Source organism: Lytechinus pictus, chromosome 18 (assembly GCF_037042905.1).
Source record: "Lytechinus pictus isolate F3 Inbred chromosome 18, Lp3.0, whole genome shotgun sequence".
Lineage (NCBI taxonomy): Eukaryota > Metazoa > Echinodermata > Echinoidea > Temnopleuroida > Toxopneustidae > Lytechinus > Lytechinus pictus.
The window spans coordinates 11,892,998-11,910,710 of record NC_087262.1 but is presented as its reverse complement, the minus strand read 5'-3'; the positions used below and the strand labels follow the sequence as shown (position 1 = coordinate 11,910,710).

At 36.8% G+C, this 17,713-nt stretch overlaps 1 protein-coding gene across 3 annotated transcripts; it reads left to right on the top strand.

Annotated features, from left to right (window-relative positions):
* Positions 1–414: 414 nt before the first annotated feature.
* On the top strand, positions 415–16,374 carry LOC129281985 (calcium uptake protein 1, mitochondrial-like). Of its 3 annotated transcripts, none has more exons than XR_010296416.1 (11): positions 423–603; positions 2,225–2,366; positions 2,696–2,887; positions 3,842–3,956; positions 6,102–6,184; positions 7,379–7,576; positions 7,999–8,139; positions 11,225–11,333; positions 11,521–11,610; positions 13,242–13,977; positions 14,381–16,374. XR_010296416.1 is itself a non-coding variant. In XM_054917916.2 (10 exons), the coding sequence occupies exons 1-10, from the start codon at positions 446–448 to the stop codon at positions 13,448–13,450; spliced, it is 1,437 nt and encodes a 478-aa protein (XP_054773891.2). In that variant the 5' UTR covers positions 415–445; the 3' UTR covers positions 13,451–16,374. The 3 variants fall into 3 exon arrangements, 1 of the variants encoding a protein (XP_054773891.2); XR_010296417.1 differs by having other exon boundaries at positions 13,242–14,050; positions 15,240–15,586; XM_054917916.2 differs by having other exon boundaries at positions 415–603; positions 13,242–16,374.
* The last annotated feature ends 1,339 nt before the right edge of the window (positions 16,375–17,713 follow it).

The window sequence follows — 17,713 nt, the reverse complement described above, 5'->3', positions numbered from 1 at the left end:
CTACATACCGAAGCTTGACTAAGACATTCTGGAATGTTCTTATTATGCAATGAGCTTCCTTAGAAAAAAAACTAACTGGATGAATGGATATATATTTTCTCTTACAATTCTTCTTAAGGATAATAAGGATAATTCCTAAAGAATTTCTCAGTTTCAGTATCAGTTTTATTTTCTCATTTCCAACAAAACAGTAGACAAAATCCACCATAAATACAGTTATAACAATTGAAATGTAATAAAGAAACATGTAGCGCAATATAATGTATATATATATATATATATATATACATATATATATATATATATATATATATATACATATATATATATATATAGTTATATATATTCGTCTTGTCAGAGAGCAAGACCCGGATATAAATGGATGTTCTAATCATGCACTGTTTGCATACATTACAGGTAGACTGACATTAGCCGTGGTTACAGTATGTGGCGTCTTGTTGCACGGAGGGGCTTGCACGTATTAACACAGCAGCAATGGAGACGCATGGTCACAATAGCGCAAGGGACGTCAAACCGCAGGCTTACGGCAGCCTTGGTCGGAGGCACAGCTGGCATTGTGATGGGTGGCTTTGTGTGGGAGAAGTAAGTGCGGCGATCGTCCATTTTCCTTATGATATTTAAGAGAGGATCAATTCATAGGTGGAAATATAGATCATAGTGGAAGGGAATATCAGAGTGAAGCATATTTTTTCTGTAAAAAAAGTTCATGAAAACTTTGTAGAATATAATCATTTATGATTTGCATAACTCATTTTTTGGATTATTTTAATTCTAAAGATAGCCAATGGCTAAATGTTGATTATAAAATGGTATGCATTTTTGTACGAGTATTGTAATTTACCACCTTACACAAGTGGGACAGTGGACACTAATTCTAAGTCTCCTTTTATGCCCAGTTAACATGTGGTCTATGGTAGGATCATAGTACTATTTTTTGTCTCACCTGCATAGCAGAGTGAGACTATAGGCGCCGCTTTTCCGACGGCGGCGGCGTCAACACCAAATCTTAACCTGAGGTTAAGTTTTTGAAATGACAGCATAACTTAGAAAGTATATGGACCTAGTTCATGAAACTTGGCCATAAGGTTAATCAAGTATTACTGAACATCCTGCCTAAGTTTCATGTCACATGACCAAGGTCAAAGGTCATTTAGGGTCAATGAACTTAGACCATGTTGGGGGAATCAACATCAAAATCTTAACCTAAGGTTAAGTTTTTGAAATGTCATCATAACTTAGAAAATATATGGACCTAGTTCATGAAACTTATACATAAGGTTAATCAAGTATCACTGAACATCCTGCATGAGTTTCACGTCACATGACCAAGGTCAAAGGTCATTTAGGGTCAATGAACTTTGGCCGAATTGGGGGTATCTGTTGAATTACCATCATAACTTTGAAAGTTTATGGATCTGATTCATGAAACTTGGACATAATAGTAATCAAGTATTACTGAACATCCTGTGCAAGTTTCAGGTCACATGATCAAGGTCAAAGGTCATTTAGGGTCAATGAACTTTGGCCAAATTGGGGTATTTGTTGAATTACAGCCATAAATTTGAAAGTGTGTTGGTCTAGTTCATAAAACTTGGACATAATAGTAATCAAGTATCACTGAACATCCTGTGCGAGTTTCAGGTCACATGATCAAGGTCAAAGGTCATGTAAGGTCAAAGAAATTTGGCCACGTTGGGGGTATTTGTTGAATTGCCATCATATCTCTATAAGTGTATTGGTCTAGTTCATAAAACGTGGAAATAAGAGTAACCAAGTATCACTGAACATCTTGTGCGAGTTATAGTAGTTTTCAAAATCAGCACTGCTGCTATATTGAATAGCGTGATGCAGGTGAGACGGCCAGAGGCATTCCACTTGTTGTAAGTTTAAAGTTACTTTGACTTGACAAAATTTGATTTATATGTACTTAAAGAAAGTGATGATACACGGAATTACAACTAATGCTGTATTGTGAATATGGGTATATTTGCTTAAATCTGTGTTTTATACATTGGATATTTGCCTAAATCGAGGCAATATTTCACACAACATGTGTTTAAGTCTAGTGTTATATACCTCTTGTAAGTTTTTTTTTTTTTGGGGGGGTCCCAATAGAGTTGACTTCTAAAGGTAAAGTTACCTGTATTTTAAACAGTTCAGTTCAAGCTCAATATATTTGGGGTTATTTCTTTCTGTTTGTTAGGACATTGAGAGCCAGCAGTATTTCAGTTCAAGCTCAAGACAAAGGGGATGACAAGAGCGTCGATGAAGATGGAGGAGAAATAGAAGAAGATGAGCCGGACGGGAAGAAGAAAAGAAAAGGACCAGGCTTCCGAGATAGGAGGGTAAGTGTGTGTGAATAGAGGGATTGAAAGAGAGGAAGGGAGGAAAAGATGGAGAAGAAGAAGAGGAGTCAGATAGGAAGAAGAAAACAAGGCCAGGCCTCAGAGATAGATGGGTGCTAAAGTGGATGTGAATAGATAGATTGGAATAGAGAAGGAAGCGGGTGGAGGAAGGAGGGGAGGGAGAGAGAGAGAAAGAGAGCGAAAGAGGGAGAGAGAGAGAGGGGGGTATTGATTGTAATTCACAGTTGAGTATATCCATATAGAAATTGCACAATATAGATTCAAAAAATTATTATTGATCATTATTATTATATGTATTACATATATAGATCATTGAGTATGAGAACCGCATCAGGGCTTACTCCACGCCGGACAAGATCTTCCGTTACTTTGCTACCCTGAAGGTGTACAATGAGGACGAGGTCCTGATGACCCCGGCTGATTTCATCCGGTCCATCACACCGGACGAGAAGCAACCAGATGGCTTAGGCCTGGACCAGTTTAAAAAGATTGATCCTAAGGTATGTGTCATTGCTGTTTGTTCTCAGTGAAAATGTAAGAGGAAGAATTGATATACTAGGTGGCTTTTGTCCTTTCGTACTATTTCAGCGGACGTCACTTTAGCCTTATTATATAAGATCCCTGATACATGTAACATCTGAAGGTTTCCATGGCAAAGGAGAAGAGTGTAGTGGATTCAGGGTCACTGTGTATTCTTTTGTGGGAATATGTTGGTCCTGAAAAGGACCACCTAAACTTGACGTTTCGACAAGTGTGTTTTTGTTGTATTCAGGAGAGTGTCGTCTTCTCCTGAAGACAACGAGGAAGCACTATTCGAAACTTTATGTTCCCCTGAAGGCGACAGGAACACACTTTTAGAAACAAATACGTTTGAAAGAATACATGGTGTGCTATGAAACCACTACACCATCCCTGATACACATGTAAAGTTTTTGAAAGCTGATCCTGGGACTGGATTCATGGCTGCAGTTAAAAGCCAAGATCGCAGAATTTCAATTATACTTCCATTGCCAATTCATGAGCTGCCATTGGTGTTTCATGTCACTCCCGTTGTGTAAGCTAGTGTCGAGTCCACTTGATTATTATATTTACATCATATGATCGCGAGACTGGCCTATTTTCACACCTCCACCATCATCATCACTGTCATAGTCCTCATCATTGTCATCATCACCACCACTACCATCATCATCATCACCGCCACCACCATCATCCCCACCACTATCATCGTCATCGTTATCGCGGCCATAATTCTAATCATTGCCAGCACCATCATCCCATCATTATGCTCATCATCGGTAGCTCCATCAATATTGTCACCACTATCAACATCATCATCCTCATCATCACCATCACCACCATCATTATCCTCTTCCTCATCACCATCGTCAGCTACCATACCATTTTCATTTAAAGTGTATCAACCACTTGTCTCAATCTTGTTTTACTTTCAGAAATACAAAGCAGATGATTTTCAAGGTCTTGGTGAAGACAGTATCTTCAGACTACTTGGACAGTGCGGTCTCATCTCATTTGCTGATTACATGTTCCTCCTCACTGTGCTGTCAAGTGAGTATTCTCTTCTTTAGATTGCATTTGAAAAAGTTCATGATTGATATGGATAAAGTTAAAATGGCTGATATAAAGAACAGCAGTGAGCCCATGGAAATGTTGAGGTGGGAAGAAGCTGTTCTGTTAGTGGTAAAGAGAAGTGGTTGGAGATAGATGGCCCATGTGCTGAGGAGGGAAGATGAAACTTTGAATAGGGCAAGGGATCTGGAGGTAGATGGTATAAGAGAAAAGGGAAGATTGAAGATGACATGGAAACATATGATGAAGAAGGAAAGCAGTAAGTTTGGTTTGAACGAGGAGGAAGGATGCTCAAGACCGAAAGACGTGGAAGAAGGGAGTGTCCTCGTGTGAGAGTTGGTAACCCTTCATGAGGAAATTTCTGACTGAAATAAATGGTGATGATGGTGATGATGATTGTTGTTGTAGTGATGATGGTGATGGTGATGTTGGTGGCGATGATGCTAGTGGTGATGATGAATCATGATGATGATGATGATGGTGGTGGTGGTGGTGGTGATGATGATGATTGTTGTTGTAGTGACGATGGTGATGTTGGTGGCGATGATGTTAGTGGTGGTGGTGATGATGATGGTGGTGGTGGTGATGATGATGATGATTGATGATGATGATTACGACGATGACGACGACGATGATGAAGATGATGGTGATGGTAGAGTTTCAGCACGCTATCCATCGAGTTACTGAGGGATGGCTTTTAAAGTCTCTCCCAAAAATGTATTATGCGATATGTCCACATTATGAAAATCAATCTACCCAGCATTTCATAATTTGTAGATTATTTTTCTTCAATAATTAAATCAAATGATTTTATTCTGGTTACTTTCTCTTGTGTTGCTTTAAATTTCTCTCCCCCCCCCCCCAAATAGATGAATGAATAGATAAAAAAATAAAAATGAAAAAATCAGAAATCATAAAATGAAATATGTAGAATAAAAGTTCATACCGAAAAGAAAAGTTGATCAGAATCTCACCCTATAAAGATCAATTAGACCAAAAATTGACATTTTGAGTTCTTTAAATATAAATGATTTAGAATATAATCGATATCTTATTTTATGTTTTTGATTTGTTTTAAAAATTGTATTTTAATGTTACTAGTATTCAACCTGGCATAATTCAAAGATTTTGACAAATTCCCCCAAATATTTAGAAATAGGGAATTTATCTTAATTTCATACCTTTGTTATTTCCAGTGTAATCTGTTGTCGGTATTTTCTTTATCAATCTGTCAACTGTATGCGCGAAGGATCGAATAATGCGGCGATGACCTTTTGCACTGAAATGCACTAGTTTTCAACCTAGTGATGATAGATGGCTAATTTCAAAATGGTTTAGATTGCTAAATTAGATCTAGATATATGTAAGTCTCTGGCTTTGATTAATTCCCTTTTTGGTCTCATCTCATTTTGGTCTAGTCCATAGTCGGATGGGACAAGGGCAGATTGAAAGACAGGGCCATCTTTCATCGCTAGGTTGAATACTAGTGCCGACGGATTGAATACTAGTGCCAAAAACCATCGCCGTATAATTCGATCGCCCGCGCACACAGTCGACAGGTTGAAGAAAAAAATAACGGAAAAAGAATAACCAGCATTTGCTCTTGGAAATAAGACGGGTCTGAAATTCAGGTAAATTCTATATTTCTATATATTTGAGGAAACTCTCCAAACGGGTTGAATACTAGTGCCCTTACGGTATGTCTTGTTTATTTGTATTTAATTGTATCAAGGTGGTGCCCCACCCACAAGTTTTTTTTAATGAAAACTTCCAGGGGCTCCCAATCCCATGTTTTTATCTAATTTGTATATACCTGTATTATTTTTATTGATTGAAATAAATTTTGAATTGAATTGAAAAGAACAAAATTAGTTATGAAAAATTTTAGAGTAATAGACTGCAGTATTATTACAGATTATGTCATCAGTGATATGTTTATTTTTTATTGCAATAGCCATGATCATGGGGGCCTCCCAGACCCCCCCTCCCCAACTCCTACAGTTATATGTGGTACATTGCAGATGGCATGACTAGATTTGATGGTATCTAAAGCTTTATTCCCGATACCGTGATTATTTTCTTTTCAAATAAATCAAATACTATGTACTCTTTTGTATGTTACAGCGCCAGAACGCCATTTTGAAATTGCGTTCAGACTCTTTGACCTTAATGGAGATGGCCATGTGTCCTGTGATGAATTTACCCAGGTAAGCGTGACATTACAACACATCTGCAACATACACCTGGGCCCCGTTGTACAAAGAGTTACGATTGATCCGATCAATCGTAACTCTATGGAAATCCATCAGTCTCATAATTTTTTCTACAGGAAATTTGCAAAATGTCCTTTGTAATCAAAGGAGAACACCCCAAAATGTCAAGAAATCAATGAATTTATGGATATGCATTCATATCTAGAATTTTTTTTGAACAAACATGCATTTCGTATGTTGACTTTGCTGGCTTGCCATAGTTACGATTGATCGGATCAATCGTAACTCTTTGTACAACGGGGCCCAGGTCCATGTCTTACATACTTTGATATTGATCCAATCAACCACAACTATGGGAAGCCAGCAACTCCAACATCTAGAGTGCAATTTCCATTCAGAATGTTTTCTAAATAATAATGTGTAATTATACAAGGTTCAATGTCTCGTCAGTTCAGTTTGCTGCTCTTTGCTTGCAATAGTCTGAAGAATTATGACATTGATGGATTTCCATAGTTACATACAGGTTGATCATAAAGCCTTGCACACACTATGCGATGCAATTGCACCACAGAGTATGCGCCAACCTACAACCGAGACCTGCTTTGTTGCAGTAGGATCGCGGACCAAATCGCAGATATTTGACATGTCAAATCTCTCTGCGATTTTGCTAATTTCAGCCAAACAGATTTCTCCTAGATGCTGTGCTTCTGTGGTGCAGACAACATAAGCACAAAAGAAGAGGCGTGGTAAGATGTAGCGTGTTGCAGAGCTGTTGATATTGGATTTTTTAATCACGTCGCTTAGTGTGCGCTGGGCTTAACAATTACAACTGTTTGTAAGACAGGGCTCAGTTGAATGAAAATTTCAGAATATACTATTTGTTTGTAGCTTTCTTATATCCAATTACTAAATTGGTAAAGTAAATATGTCAAGTGCTCAAAATGCTATTTGTAAATATACAGATTAAAACATTACAAAGAGAGGGTGCTAGATACCATATTTGAATTCCAGCGGATGAGAAAAGATTCAATAACCACTACATATTTGTAATATTGGATTGTTAGATGATACTCCAGTATAATTGACATTGAGATTTAATATTTGCTTGAACACTAAGCCCTAAGTTGAGATGCGCTTTATGCCGAGATAATTGTAGAATATTTTCGCTGCTTCTGTTGTAAAATTAAGGTAACTGATGTGATGAGAGCACAGACTGCTACAGGGAAGCGTCATCGGGACAGGAAGACGACAGGGAATACGCTAGATAAACCGTTCAACAGCTCACTGACGACATTCTTCTTCGGAGCCGACCAGAGTCGGAAGCTGACCTTTGAAGAGTTCAACGAGTTCCAGCGGAAGCTTAGGCTTGATCTTCTTAAGCTAGAGGTAGATATTAGTTCTGGTTTTCTCATGAATTTTTTATCAACCTCTCCCTCAACTTTGCTTTATTCTTTGCATCCTCTTCCTTTAACCCAACCCACGTCCACCACTTGCTTCTCATCCACTGCTTGCTTCTTACATGTCGTCCTGGGTCATCCTTCCTTTCTGACCATCCCCCTCCAAACCTTCAATCTAACCACCTACTCTCCTCCACCACTTGATTCTTCCATATATTCTTTGGTCACCCCCTTTCCCCCTGCCCATCCTCCCCCAGACCTTCAATATTTATCCTCCGCAACTTGCTTCCATATATTCTTCCATATAAATTCTTCAGTTATGTATCTGTCCGTTGTTTCCCTATTGTCTTTTGTGTTGTCTAGATTTTCACCATTATTTTTATTTTTGCCTCTATTTCCTGTTTGCCTCAGTTTGAGCGCTACCAACCGGAAGACGGCCGCATCACGGAGAAGAGCTTGGCCAAGCTCCTCCTGGTTTACGCCAACTTGCCCAAGCAGAGGACGTCTCGTATGCTGAGAAGAGTCAAGAAGAAATATGAAGACGATGTTCAGGTGGGTGGTTCGTCATCAGGGAAAAAAATTACCTAATAGCTTGGGGCTATTTCACGCCTGAAATGTTAAAAAGAGTCCTTTGAAATATTAAATGAGCCGCGGGAAATCCTCCATTCACTGCACCATTAACGCTTATCTAGTGTTGCAGATTTAGGGAGTAGGTTGTTTCAAGTAACCTCATTAATGAACAAAAAAAATCATTATTTGCCTGTTCATCACATTTGATCAATAAGTAATTCATAATCTAAAATTTCTGCATTTCTAACATGAAGTTTCTTCATTTTTTGTCTCACCTGCATTGCAGAGTGAGACTGTAGGCGCCACTTTTCCGACGGCGGCGGTGGCGTCAACACCAAATCTTAACCGAAGGTTAAGTTTTTGAAATGACATCATAACTTAAAAAGTATATGGACCTAGTTCATGAAACTCGGACATAAGCTTAATCAAGTATTACTGAACATCCTGCCTGAGTTTCAGGTCACATGACAAAGGTCATTGGGGTCAATGAACTTAGACCATGTTGGGGGAATCAACTTCAAAATCTTAACCGAAGGTTAAATTTTTGAAATGACATCATAACTTAGAAAGTATATGGACCTAGTTCATGAAACTTGGACACAAGGGGCCCGTTGCATAAACCTTTTTACCTGAGAAAACTCAGGTTGTTTTTATCAGAGTTTTTGCCCTGTGTTAAAGTCAATGGCAGAAATTAGACTAACCTTAGTTTTCAGTTCTTACCAGAGTTTTCTCAGGTAAAAAGTTTTATGCCACAGGCCCAAGGTTAATCAATTATCACTGAACATCCTGTGCGAATATCAGGTCACATGACCAAGGTCAAAGGTCATGTAAGGTCAATGAACTTTGGCCAAGTTGGGGGTATTTGTTGAATTGCCATCATAACTTTGAAAGTTTATTGGTCTAGTTCATAAAAATTGGACATAAGAGTAATCAAGTATCACTAAACATCCTGTGCGAATATCCGGTCACATTACCAAGGTTAAAGGTCAATGAACTTTGGCCATGTTGGGGGTATCTGTTGAATTACCATCATAACTTTGACAGTTTATGGATCTGATTCATGAAACTTGGACATAAGAGTAATAAAGTATCACTGAAAATCCTGTGCGAGTTTCAGGTCACATGATGAAGGTCAAAGGTCATTTAAGGTCAATGAACTTTGGCCATGGTGGGGGTATTTGTTGAATCAACAACATTACTCTGTAGGTTTATTGGTCTAGTTAATAGAAATCAGACATAAGAGTAATAGAGTATCACTGAACATCCTGTGCGAATTTCAGGTCACATGACTAAGGTCAAAGGTCAATGGACTTTGGCCATGTTGGGGGTGTTTGTTGAATTACCTTCATAACTCTGAAAGTGTATGGATCTAGTTCAACTTGGACATAAGAGTAATCAAGTATCACTGAACATCTCATGCAAGTTTCAGGTCACATGACCAAAGTCAAAAGTCATCTAAGGTCATGGAACTTTGGCCATTTTGGAGGTAATTATTAGATTGCTGTCATAACTTTCAAAGTTTAAAGATATAGTTTATCAAATGTGGATATAGGGGTAATCAAGTATCACTGACAAGTCTTAGGTCGCATGATCAAGGTCAAATGTCAGTTATTGTCAATGAACATAGTATTTTATCATTATATGAATGGTATTTTTAAAAATAATTATTCTATAGTAGTTTTCAAAGTCAGCACTGCTGCTATATTGAATTGCGCGATGCAGGTGAGACAGCCAGAGGCGCTCCACTTGTTGATCTAATAATTGGTTCCATTTGCTCGGGTGAGAATTGCTACACTTTAAGTTCCACACTCTAACTTCAAGCCTGGATTTAACTCTATACCCTACCCTTAACCTAACACTAAATGTGGCTTAAAACCCTGTTGCAACCCCGTCCATTACCCTACATCTTAGAAGAAATAAAGCCCGGAGAAATCTCAGCGGGAGCAAATGTCGTGTCACTAAACAATTACCCTGCACACTACAGATTTTCATGCATTTATATATACTGCTCTGGAAATTGAATCCGCATTTTATATACATTTTCTCTTTCTAATCATAGGCCTTTTGTGATTGCTAGCATTCATGAAGATGATAAACTCCAAATTTTTCTCCACTCCTAAAGGAGACATTGGGAGAACTTGTATCTCTATCAGGGTAACACATGAATGGAGAATGTGGCTCACATACTGAACTTCGGTTTAATTTAAACTCTAGGATGGTATTATGATAACCTTTTTATCTCTGTTCTTATCTTTTATCTTATCTCTCTGAGATAAGAAGACGCTAAAATCATTGCAAATCTTTGAATTCTGAAAATCTTTTTAACGCATTCTTATCTCTGTAAGATCTGCCCCTTTCTTATCTTCAACATGCCTGTTTTTTAGATATTACCAATCAAAATTCACTTTATATTGGCAGTTTAACCAATAGAAGCATTCTTATGTCAAGAGAATATGCGCTCTGTGCGTATACTGGTGTAATTACATAATTGCGCATAATTCAGAATTCCACATGCACATATGTTCTTATCTTTTTAGCATGCGTTGATATTATATGCGCAAGTTATAAATCTATGCGCTCAGCCTAGGTTTTAAAGAGAGAAAAGATAGGAAAAAGATAAGAGCATTTTTAGAATACCAATTTGAGATCATGTAGATAAGAACATATTTGAGATAAGAAAGTTTTCAGAACACCTCCCCTGGTCTAAAGTTGTGGTTTAACAATGGATAACCAATTCTGACACAAATCTCTAACAGTACAGGTTGTATTTATCAGCACAATTGACACTCAAGTAATTTATAACTGTCTGGGAATATACCGGTAGTTTAAATAGTTTTCTCAACATGAAAGAATTTGCTTGATTGGGAAGGAATGAAAAATAAATTTAAGAAATGTATAATTTAAGCACGGAGTAAAATGAATACTTGGTTCAAATGGATTTCAGAATATCATTATGGGCTCATTGAAATAAGAAAGCGAAAAAATATTTTGATGTGATTCACTGACATATGTATCTCATCAATTCATTTATGCAGTTAGAATGTTTCTTTGCATGTGTTTTATGCAGGGTGTAACGTTTGAAGAGTTTGAAGCTCTGCAAGCTTTCTTGAGAAATATCAATGATGTGGACACAGCCCTGTCGTTCTACCATGTAGCAGGAGCGGCCATTGATCCAGGTGAGTTTACACTATAGGCACCTCAGTTCTGCTAGCGCCTTGTTTACATTTTTTACGATCATCGTATGATGGATTATTTTGAACTTTAATCTCGTTCTAACTTTTTTTTTTGAATTATGGAAACTTTTTATGGAAACTTCTCTTTATAGATTCATATATTTCTCTGTTTTACTCCTTGAATTGACAGAGACCTTCAAGCATGTAGCTAAGATGGTAGCCAATGTCGATCTGTCGGACAGAGTGATTGGAATCTGTTTTACACTGTTTGATGAAAATGGTAAGGTTTTGTGTTTGATGATAATGATGATGATGACGATGATGAAGAGGAGGATGATGGTGATGATGATGATGATGATGGTGGTGATGATGGTGATGGTGATGATGACGATGACGATGACGATGACGATGACGATGATGATGATGATGATGATGATGATGATGGTGATGGTGATGATGATGATGATGATGATGATGATGATGGTGATGGTGATGGTGATGGTGATGGTGATGGTGATGGTGATGGTGATGGTGATGGTGATGATGATGATGATGATGATGATGATGATGATGATGATGATGACGATGATGCTGATGATGCTGATGACAATATAGATAATGATGTGAAGGTGCATAATAATGAAAAAATATGTGCCAAAGGATTCTGGAAGTAATTGTGTAATTGCTGAGAAATTTACACAATAAGCATGTGATTTGAGTCAAATGTCAAGTTATTCTTCCAAGCAATAATAATACACTGTCCCGCATGTGCTAATCTGTGCTGGCAATCTACAGTGCGATCGTTTTTGTCTCACCTGCATAGCAGAGTGAGACTATAGGCGCCGCTTTTCCGACGGCGACGGCGGCGGCGTCAACACCAAATCTTAACCTGAGGTTAAGTTTTTGAAATGACAGCATAACTTAGAAAGTATATGGACCTAGTTCATGAAACTTGGCCATAAGGTTAATCAAGTATTACTGAACATCCTGCCTGAGTTTCCTGTCACATGACCAAGGTCAAAGGTCATTTAGGGTCAATGAACTTAGACCATGTTGGGGGAATCAACATCAAAATCTTAACCTAAGGTTAAGTTTTTGAAATGTCATCATAACTTAGAAAATATATGGACCTAGTTCATGAAACTTATACATAAGGTTAATCAAGTATCACTGAACATCCTGCATGAGTTTCACATCACATGACCAAGGTCAAAGGTCATTTAGGGTCAATGAACTTTGGCCGAGTTGGGGGTATCTGTTGAATTACCATCATAACTTTGAAAGTTTATGGATCTGATTCATGAAACTTGGACATAATAGTAATCAAGTATTACTGAACATCCTGTGCAAGTTTCAGGTCACATGATCAAGGTCAAAGGTCATTTAGGGTCAATGAACTTTGGCCAAATTGGGGTATTTGTTGAATTACAGCCATAAATTTGAAAGTGTGTTGGTCTAGTTCATAAAACTTGGACATAATAGTAATCAAGTATCACTGAACATCCTGTGCGAGTTTCAGGTCACATGATCAAGGTCAAAGGTCATGTAAGGTCAAAGAACTTTGGCCACGTTGGGGGTATTTGTTGAATTGCCATCATATCTCTATAAGTGTATTGGTCTAGTTCATAAAACGTGGAAATAAGAGTAACCAAGTATCACTGAACATCTTGTGCGAGTTATAGTAGTTTTCAAAATCAGCACTGCTGCTATATTGAATCGCGTGATGCAGGTGAGACGGCCAGAGGCATTCCACTTGTTTAGCTTAGTTTGAGGATGTCACAAAGATCAAACTGAACCAGATCTAGTTCCACGATCGTGGAGTGATAACTAATCTTGGTTTTACAGCCTTTCTTGTGAAATCAGTGTTTACTTTCACTTATCTTTAAGGCTTCCATTCTTCTTTCCCTGCAGATGACGGTAAACTCAGTAACAAGGAATTTGTGTCGGTGATGAAACACCGCGTCCAACGCGGTCTGGACAAGCCAAAGGAGCTCGGCCTCAGCAGGATACTCGCCGCCATGTGGAAGTGCGCGAGAAAGACCCAGATCTATGTTAAAGGGGAAGAGGACGTCACGCTCAAGCGAAACATCTCCCGGGCCAAGCTTTACGCCACGATATGAATATGGACCATGGTTGAGAGAGGATAGCAGAGGATGTGACAGTAGCAGTAGATGGACGACGTTACTTGTGGTTCACAAAGCTTGACATGGGAGAAAGCATGAAGCGTTGCTTAACCAGACCTGCTAGCTTAACCCAAACCTAGTATGTCCCAAGCTGATTGTATCCGGGCAATTGATCTTAAAACAGTAATTTGAAGAGGTTTACCAGTTATAAGTCTCAAATCTTTGAACAGTTTGATCAGAAAATGTTCATGAATATTGTTATGGGTAATTATGACTATTTTTGTTTTACTGAAAGTAAAAAAAAAGTAGGAAACTACATAGATGCTTTGAAATATTTCATCAGAAAATATTCATTAGTATTTTTATCGATGATTAGTGCTTTTATTTACCTTTTTCATTTAATCAGAAGTAAAATAAAAAGAAAAGTATATGGATGGACACCTCGATCAGTCTCATCAGAAAATAGTGTATCAGTGATATTATTGATGGTAAACACTTATCAATGAGTTTTTGTTTAATTCAAAGTGAAAAATAGGAAGTGTTTGGACACTTGGACTCAACCTCCCCACATTCAATGTGCAATATACTGTACAGCATGTATGGGAGTGTAGGGTACTTGATTCTATGGCCCGTATTCTGAAGTCGGGTTTAACTTAAACTCAGGTTTAAAGTTGTGGTTTAAGTATGGATGGCCAATTGTTACATAAATCGCCAACAGTAGAGATACCATATTTCAGCTCATTTGGCTCTCAAAATCATTAATAATTGTCTAGGAAGTATAAATAGGTGATTGTCTTCACCATCGATGAATCAGAAAAGAGCACAGTAAACACAAGAAACATATTTTTAATAGAAATTTTGACACGTTTGGCTTCCCATAATTTTAGCACAGAGTTAGACCATGGTCTAAGTTAAACCCGACTTCAGAATACGGGCCTATGAATATGAATTACGTGTAAATGTAGGGGAAGGGGGAGACCTTTGCTCATACAGGATCTTTGGCATGGAATGCTCATCCCCATCTTGCTTTCACTGATTATTGGTGATTAAAATAGTTTTCAATGTTATATCTGTTTAGTGAAGTGTCTGATCAACTGGTTCTGGTTATTTTGTATTTTCTTCTATATATCAATGATAATATGCAGATTCTTTAAGTGCTTTCTTTCTGTTTTGTGTTGTTTTTACTACTGCGCATCAAATACTTTCAATTCAAGAGGACATGATGCATTACTGTTATTACTTTTATCTATCTAACTTTCATCATCATCATCATCGCGATTTTTTTTATTACCACCAAGAATTATGGACTACATCTCACAAGAACAGAAGGTGCCAATTTTATGTAGTTTTGCTCGTCTTAACCATACAGAGTTTGCAGTCTTGTAGCCCTCCCCCCCCCCAAAAAAAAAAAAAAATTATAGGAGTTGAAAATTAGGCCTGGATCATGACATGTTTTGGAAACTTTGATACTGCTGGGTGGCAAATGCCATCTATTTGTATCAAGTCCATTTGTTTAGAATTTCAAAAAATAAACAGGAAAAAGTTTCTTTGTGTAGTGGGATTTGTGTAAATATATTTAATATGAAAGGAAAATACATGTACATAAGAAAATATGAAAGTTAAGATTTTGAAATTGTACCCTCCTTTTGTTTAGTTATGTAGTGTAGCTTTGATTTTCAAATTCATGCTTTATCAAGTAATATGCCAAGTGGGTAGTGCAAGTATAAAATGAAGTGTACCTTCAGCTTTCATGTTTTTATTATTTTTAATATAGATATTTGTGAAGTCTTTGAAGTCTATTAGTATTTCTGCCCTACTCTTCTTTCTCTCTCTCCCTCCATCTGTCTTAATATTTCTCCATCTCTTCTCTTGAAAAGGTACATTTTTTCCTCATTGTTTTGATTATTAGCTATTTAAAGATATCGTTTAGTAATGGGTCTGGGAGAGGTAGCACTATGGATATTAAATGACTTAATTATCAGCCAGAATTGGCTATGCGTACAGTTGTTAGCTGTTCTTTAAGTACAAACAAGTAACTTTTTTTTAGCAATGTTGGCTCAGAAATGGTTGGGAGTAAAAATCCAAATTAAGTCTTGTTACATGGTCATGTACAAAGCCACTTGTGGGAATGAGAATTCCATTCCTGCCAATGCCTGGGCCCCCGTCTTACAAAGAGTTACAATTAATCGAATCATCTTGAACTATAAGGAAATCCAACATTGACATAAACTTTTCTCCAGTAAATTTGCTTGATGTCTTTGTAAACAAAGAAAAGCACACTGAATTTAAAACAAAAAATGAATGTATGATTATACATGTGGTTGATCTGATCAAACTCTTTGTAAAACGGGGCCCTGTACATGTATGTGTGATCTGTGTGCATATAGTGTAATACAAGAATGTCACCTAGGACGTGACCATGGATATGTGAAATTCAAAATGTATTTTACGATAAAGGTCACTAGATAATGTGAGTGGAATGTCAAATTTTATCACGCATGAATGTTTTCATTGAATTTTTTCTTGCACTAATCGGTGCATGATTTGTTCTATCTTTTCTGTCACAAAGGTGGACTTAATGCCATTTGGAACTAAAATATTGTAATGCATATGTCCACATAGGTTATTTAATTAAAGGTGGAGGGACTTGCACAGACACGTAGGTTCTGTTCGAATCGAGATATGACGAGAACTATGTATACTATTGTTTATAATTGGATATAATCTTGTAAAATTTACAGAATTTTGTTTATCTTAGATTGACAAATAAATTATTGTATTGTGATTAAATATTGAAAAGTAATATTGTTAATTACTATTAAAAAATATGTGGTTTATATATCAATCTTTATTTATTGCAACCTTATGCAAGATCAAGTTTAATTATTGACAAATAAAAGTGGTTGATAATTACAAAGATCACTTTTTTTTTTACTTGAGTTTGCTTATTACATGTACATTTTTTTTCTTTATATAACCTTTGACCCTTCCCCTCTCCTTCCTGTGAATGACTTGGTGATTACCGGTAAGCAGAGAAAATTCAAACAATACTGAAAATTTTCTCAAATTGGAATTTAAAAAAGTTATATGGATAATGTGGGTGGTATGCAAATGATGGAACCGATGTCACATGTTTTCTTTTGTACTGTAATATGCATGTGCATATATAATGGATATAAATTTGAGTAATTTTGTAATGTTTAACAATATTTGATTCCTCCTTGAACATGTGGAATCTCCATGGTTTTGACTTATCATTCAATCAAGAACGTCTCATCAAATCTAAAAAAAATGAATGATTTCATATCCTGGCTGATAAAACCTCGTATCTCAAAATTTAAAAAAATTGAGGGCAGCTTTAAAAGAAGGCTGCATTATAAAAAATATAGCAATGGTGGCAGTCTCATATTGTCTGAAAACAGTCTCCTGATACCTGTGAAGAACTCTTTCGAGGCAAAAGAAGGTTGCTACCTTTGTTATAACTCTAATATCTAGCTTTTTCTGAGCTGTCACCAAAATATTTAAATTTTGAGATACAAGGTTTTATCACCCTAGCCACGATATTTCATGAATGAAAGAAAATACAAAATAGTGAGCATGCGATATCACTTCCGTTACATGTACATGTATGCTTCAAATGCCCCCTTCACTTATGGTGCATACATGTACAAAATCATAACCGAGTCATACAAATATGCACTTTTCATTACTTTATTACATGTTTTCATCTACCCCACGTGGGTGTAGAAGGATTTTACAAAGGCTTAAAAATGAACACGATTGGATCGAACAATCAAATGAGTTGAAGATAAATGGTCCATTCCCTAGGATCTGGAAATGAAGTATTTTCAATGAAAGGTGTGATAAAAAAGGAGGGGGAAAAAGGTTAGGATTTTAAATAGGTAGGGAAGGATTGCTTATGGAGAAAAGAATAGAAAATGTCCCATTATTTTTACCTTCCCTATTAAGAAATAAAGGTAATTACAGGTAAATGGAATATTTTCAATGAAAAGTGTGATAAAAAGAAGGGGAAAAAGTTAACTTTAAAATGGGTCAGGGAGGATTATTATGAAAAAAATAAAAAATGCCTCATCATCTTAACCTTTCCTAGAATATATAAGTATGGTAAATGAAATATTTTCAATGAAAAAAACGATTAAAAGAAGAGGAAACACCTTTGGGTATTAAATGGGTAGGGGAGGGTTGTTATGAAACAAAATAAAAAAGTAAAGTAGAAAATTGCACAATATATATGAACCT

Excerpts from the sequence above, each read along its gene's own strand:
- LOC129281985 (XM_054917916.2), top strand. The coding sequence starts at position 446 with ATGTGGCGTCTTGTTGCACGGAGGGGCTTGCACGTATTAACACAGCAG. Across the intron at positions 2,367-2,695 it reads CAGGCTTCCGAGATAGGAGG|ATCATTGAGTATGAGAACCG; the intron begins GTAAGTGTGTGT and ends TTACATATATAG. Across the intron at positions 2,888-3,841 it reads TTAAAAAGATTGATCCTAAG|AAATACAAAGCAGATGATTT; the intron begins GTATGTGTCATT and ends TTTTACTTTCAG.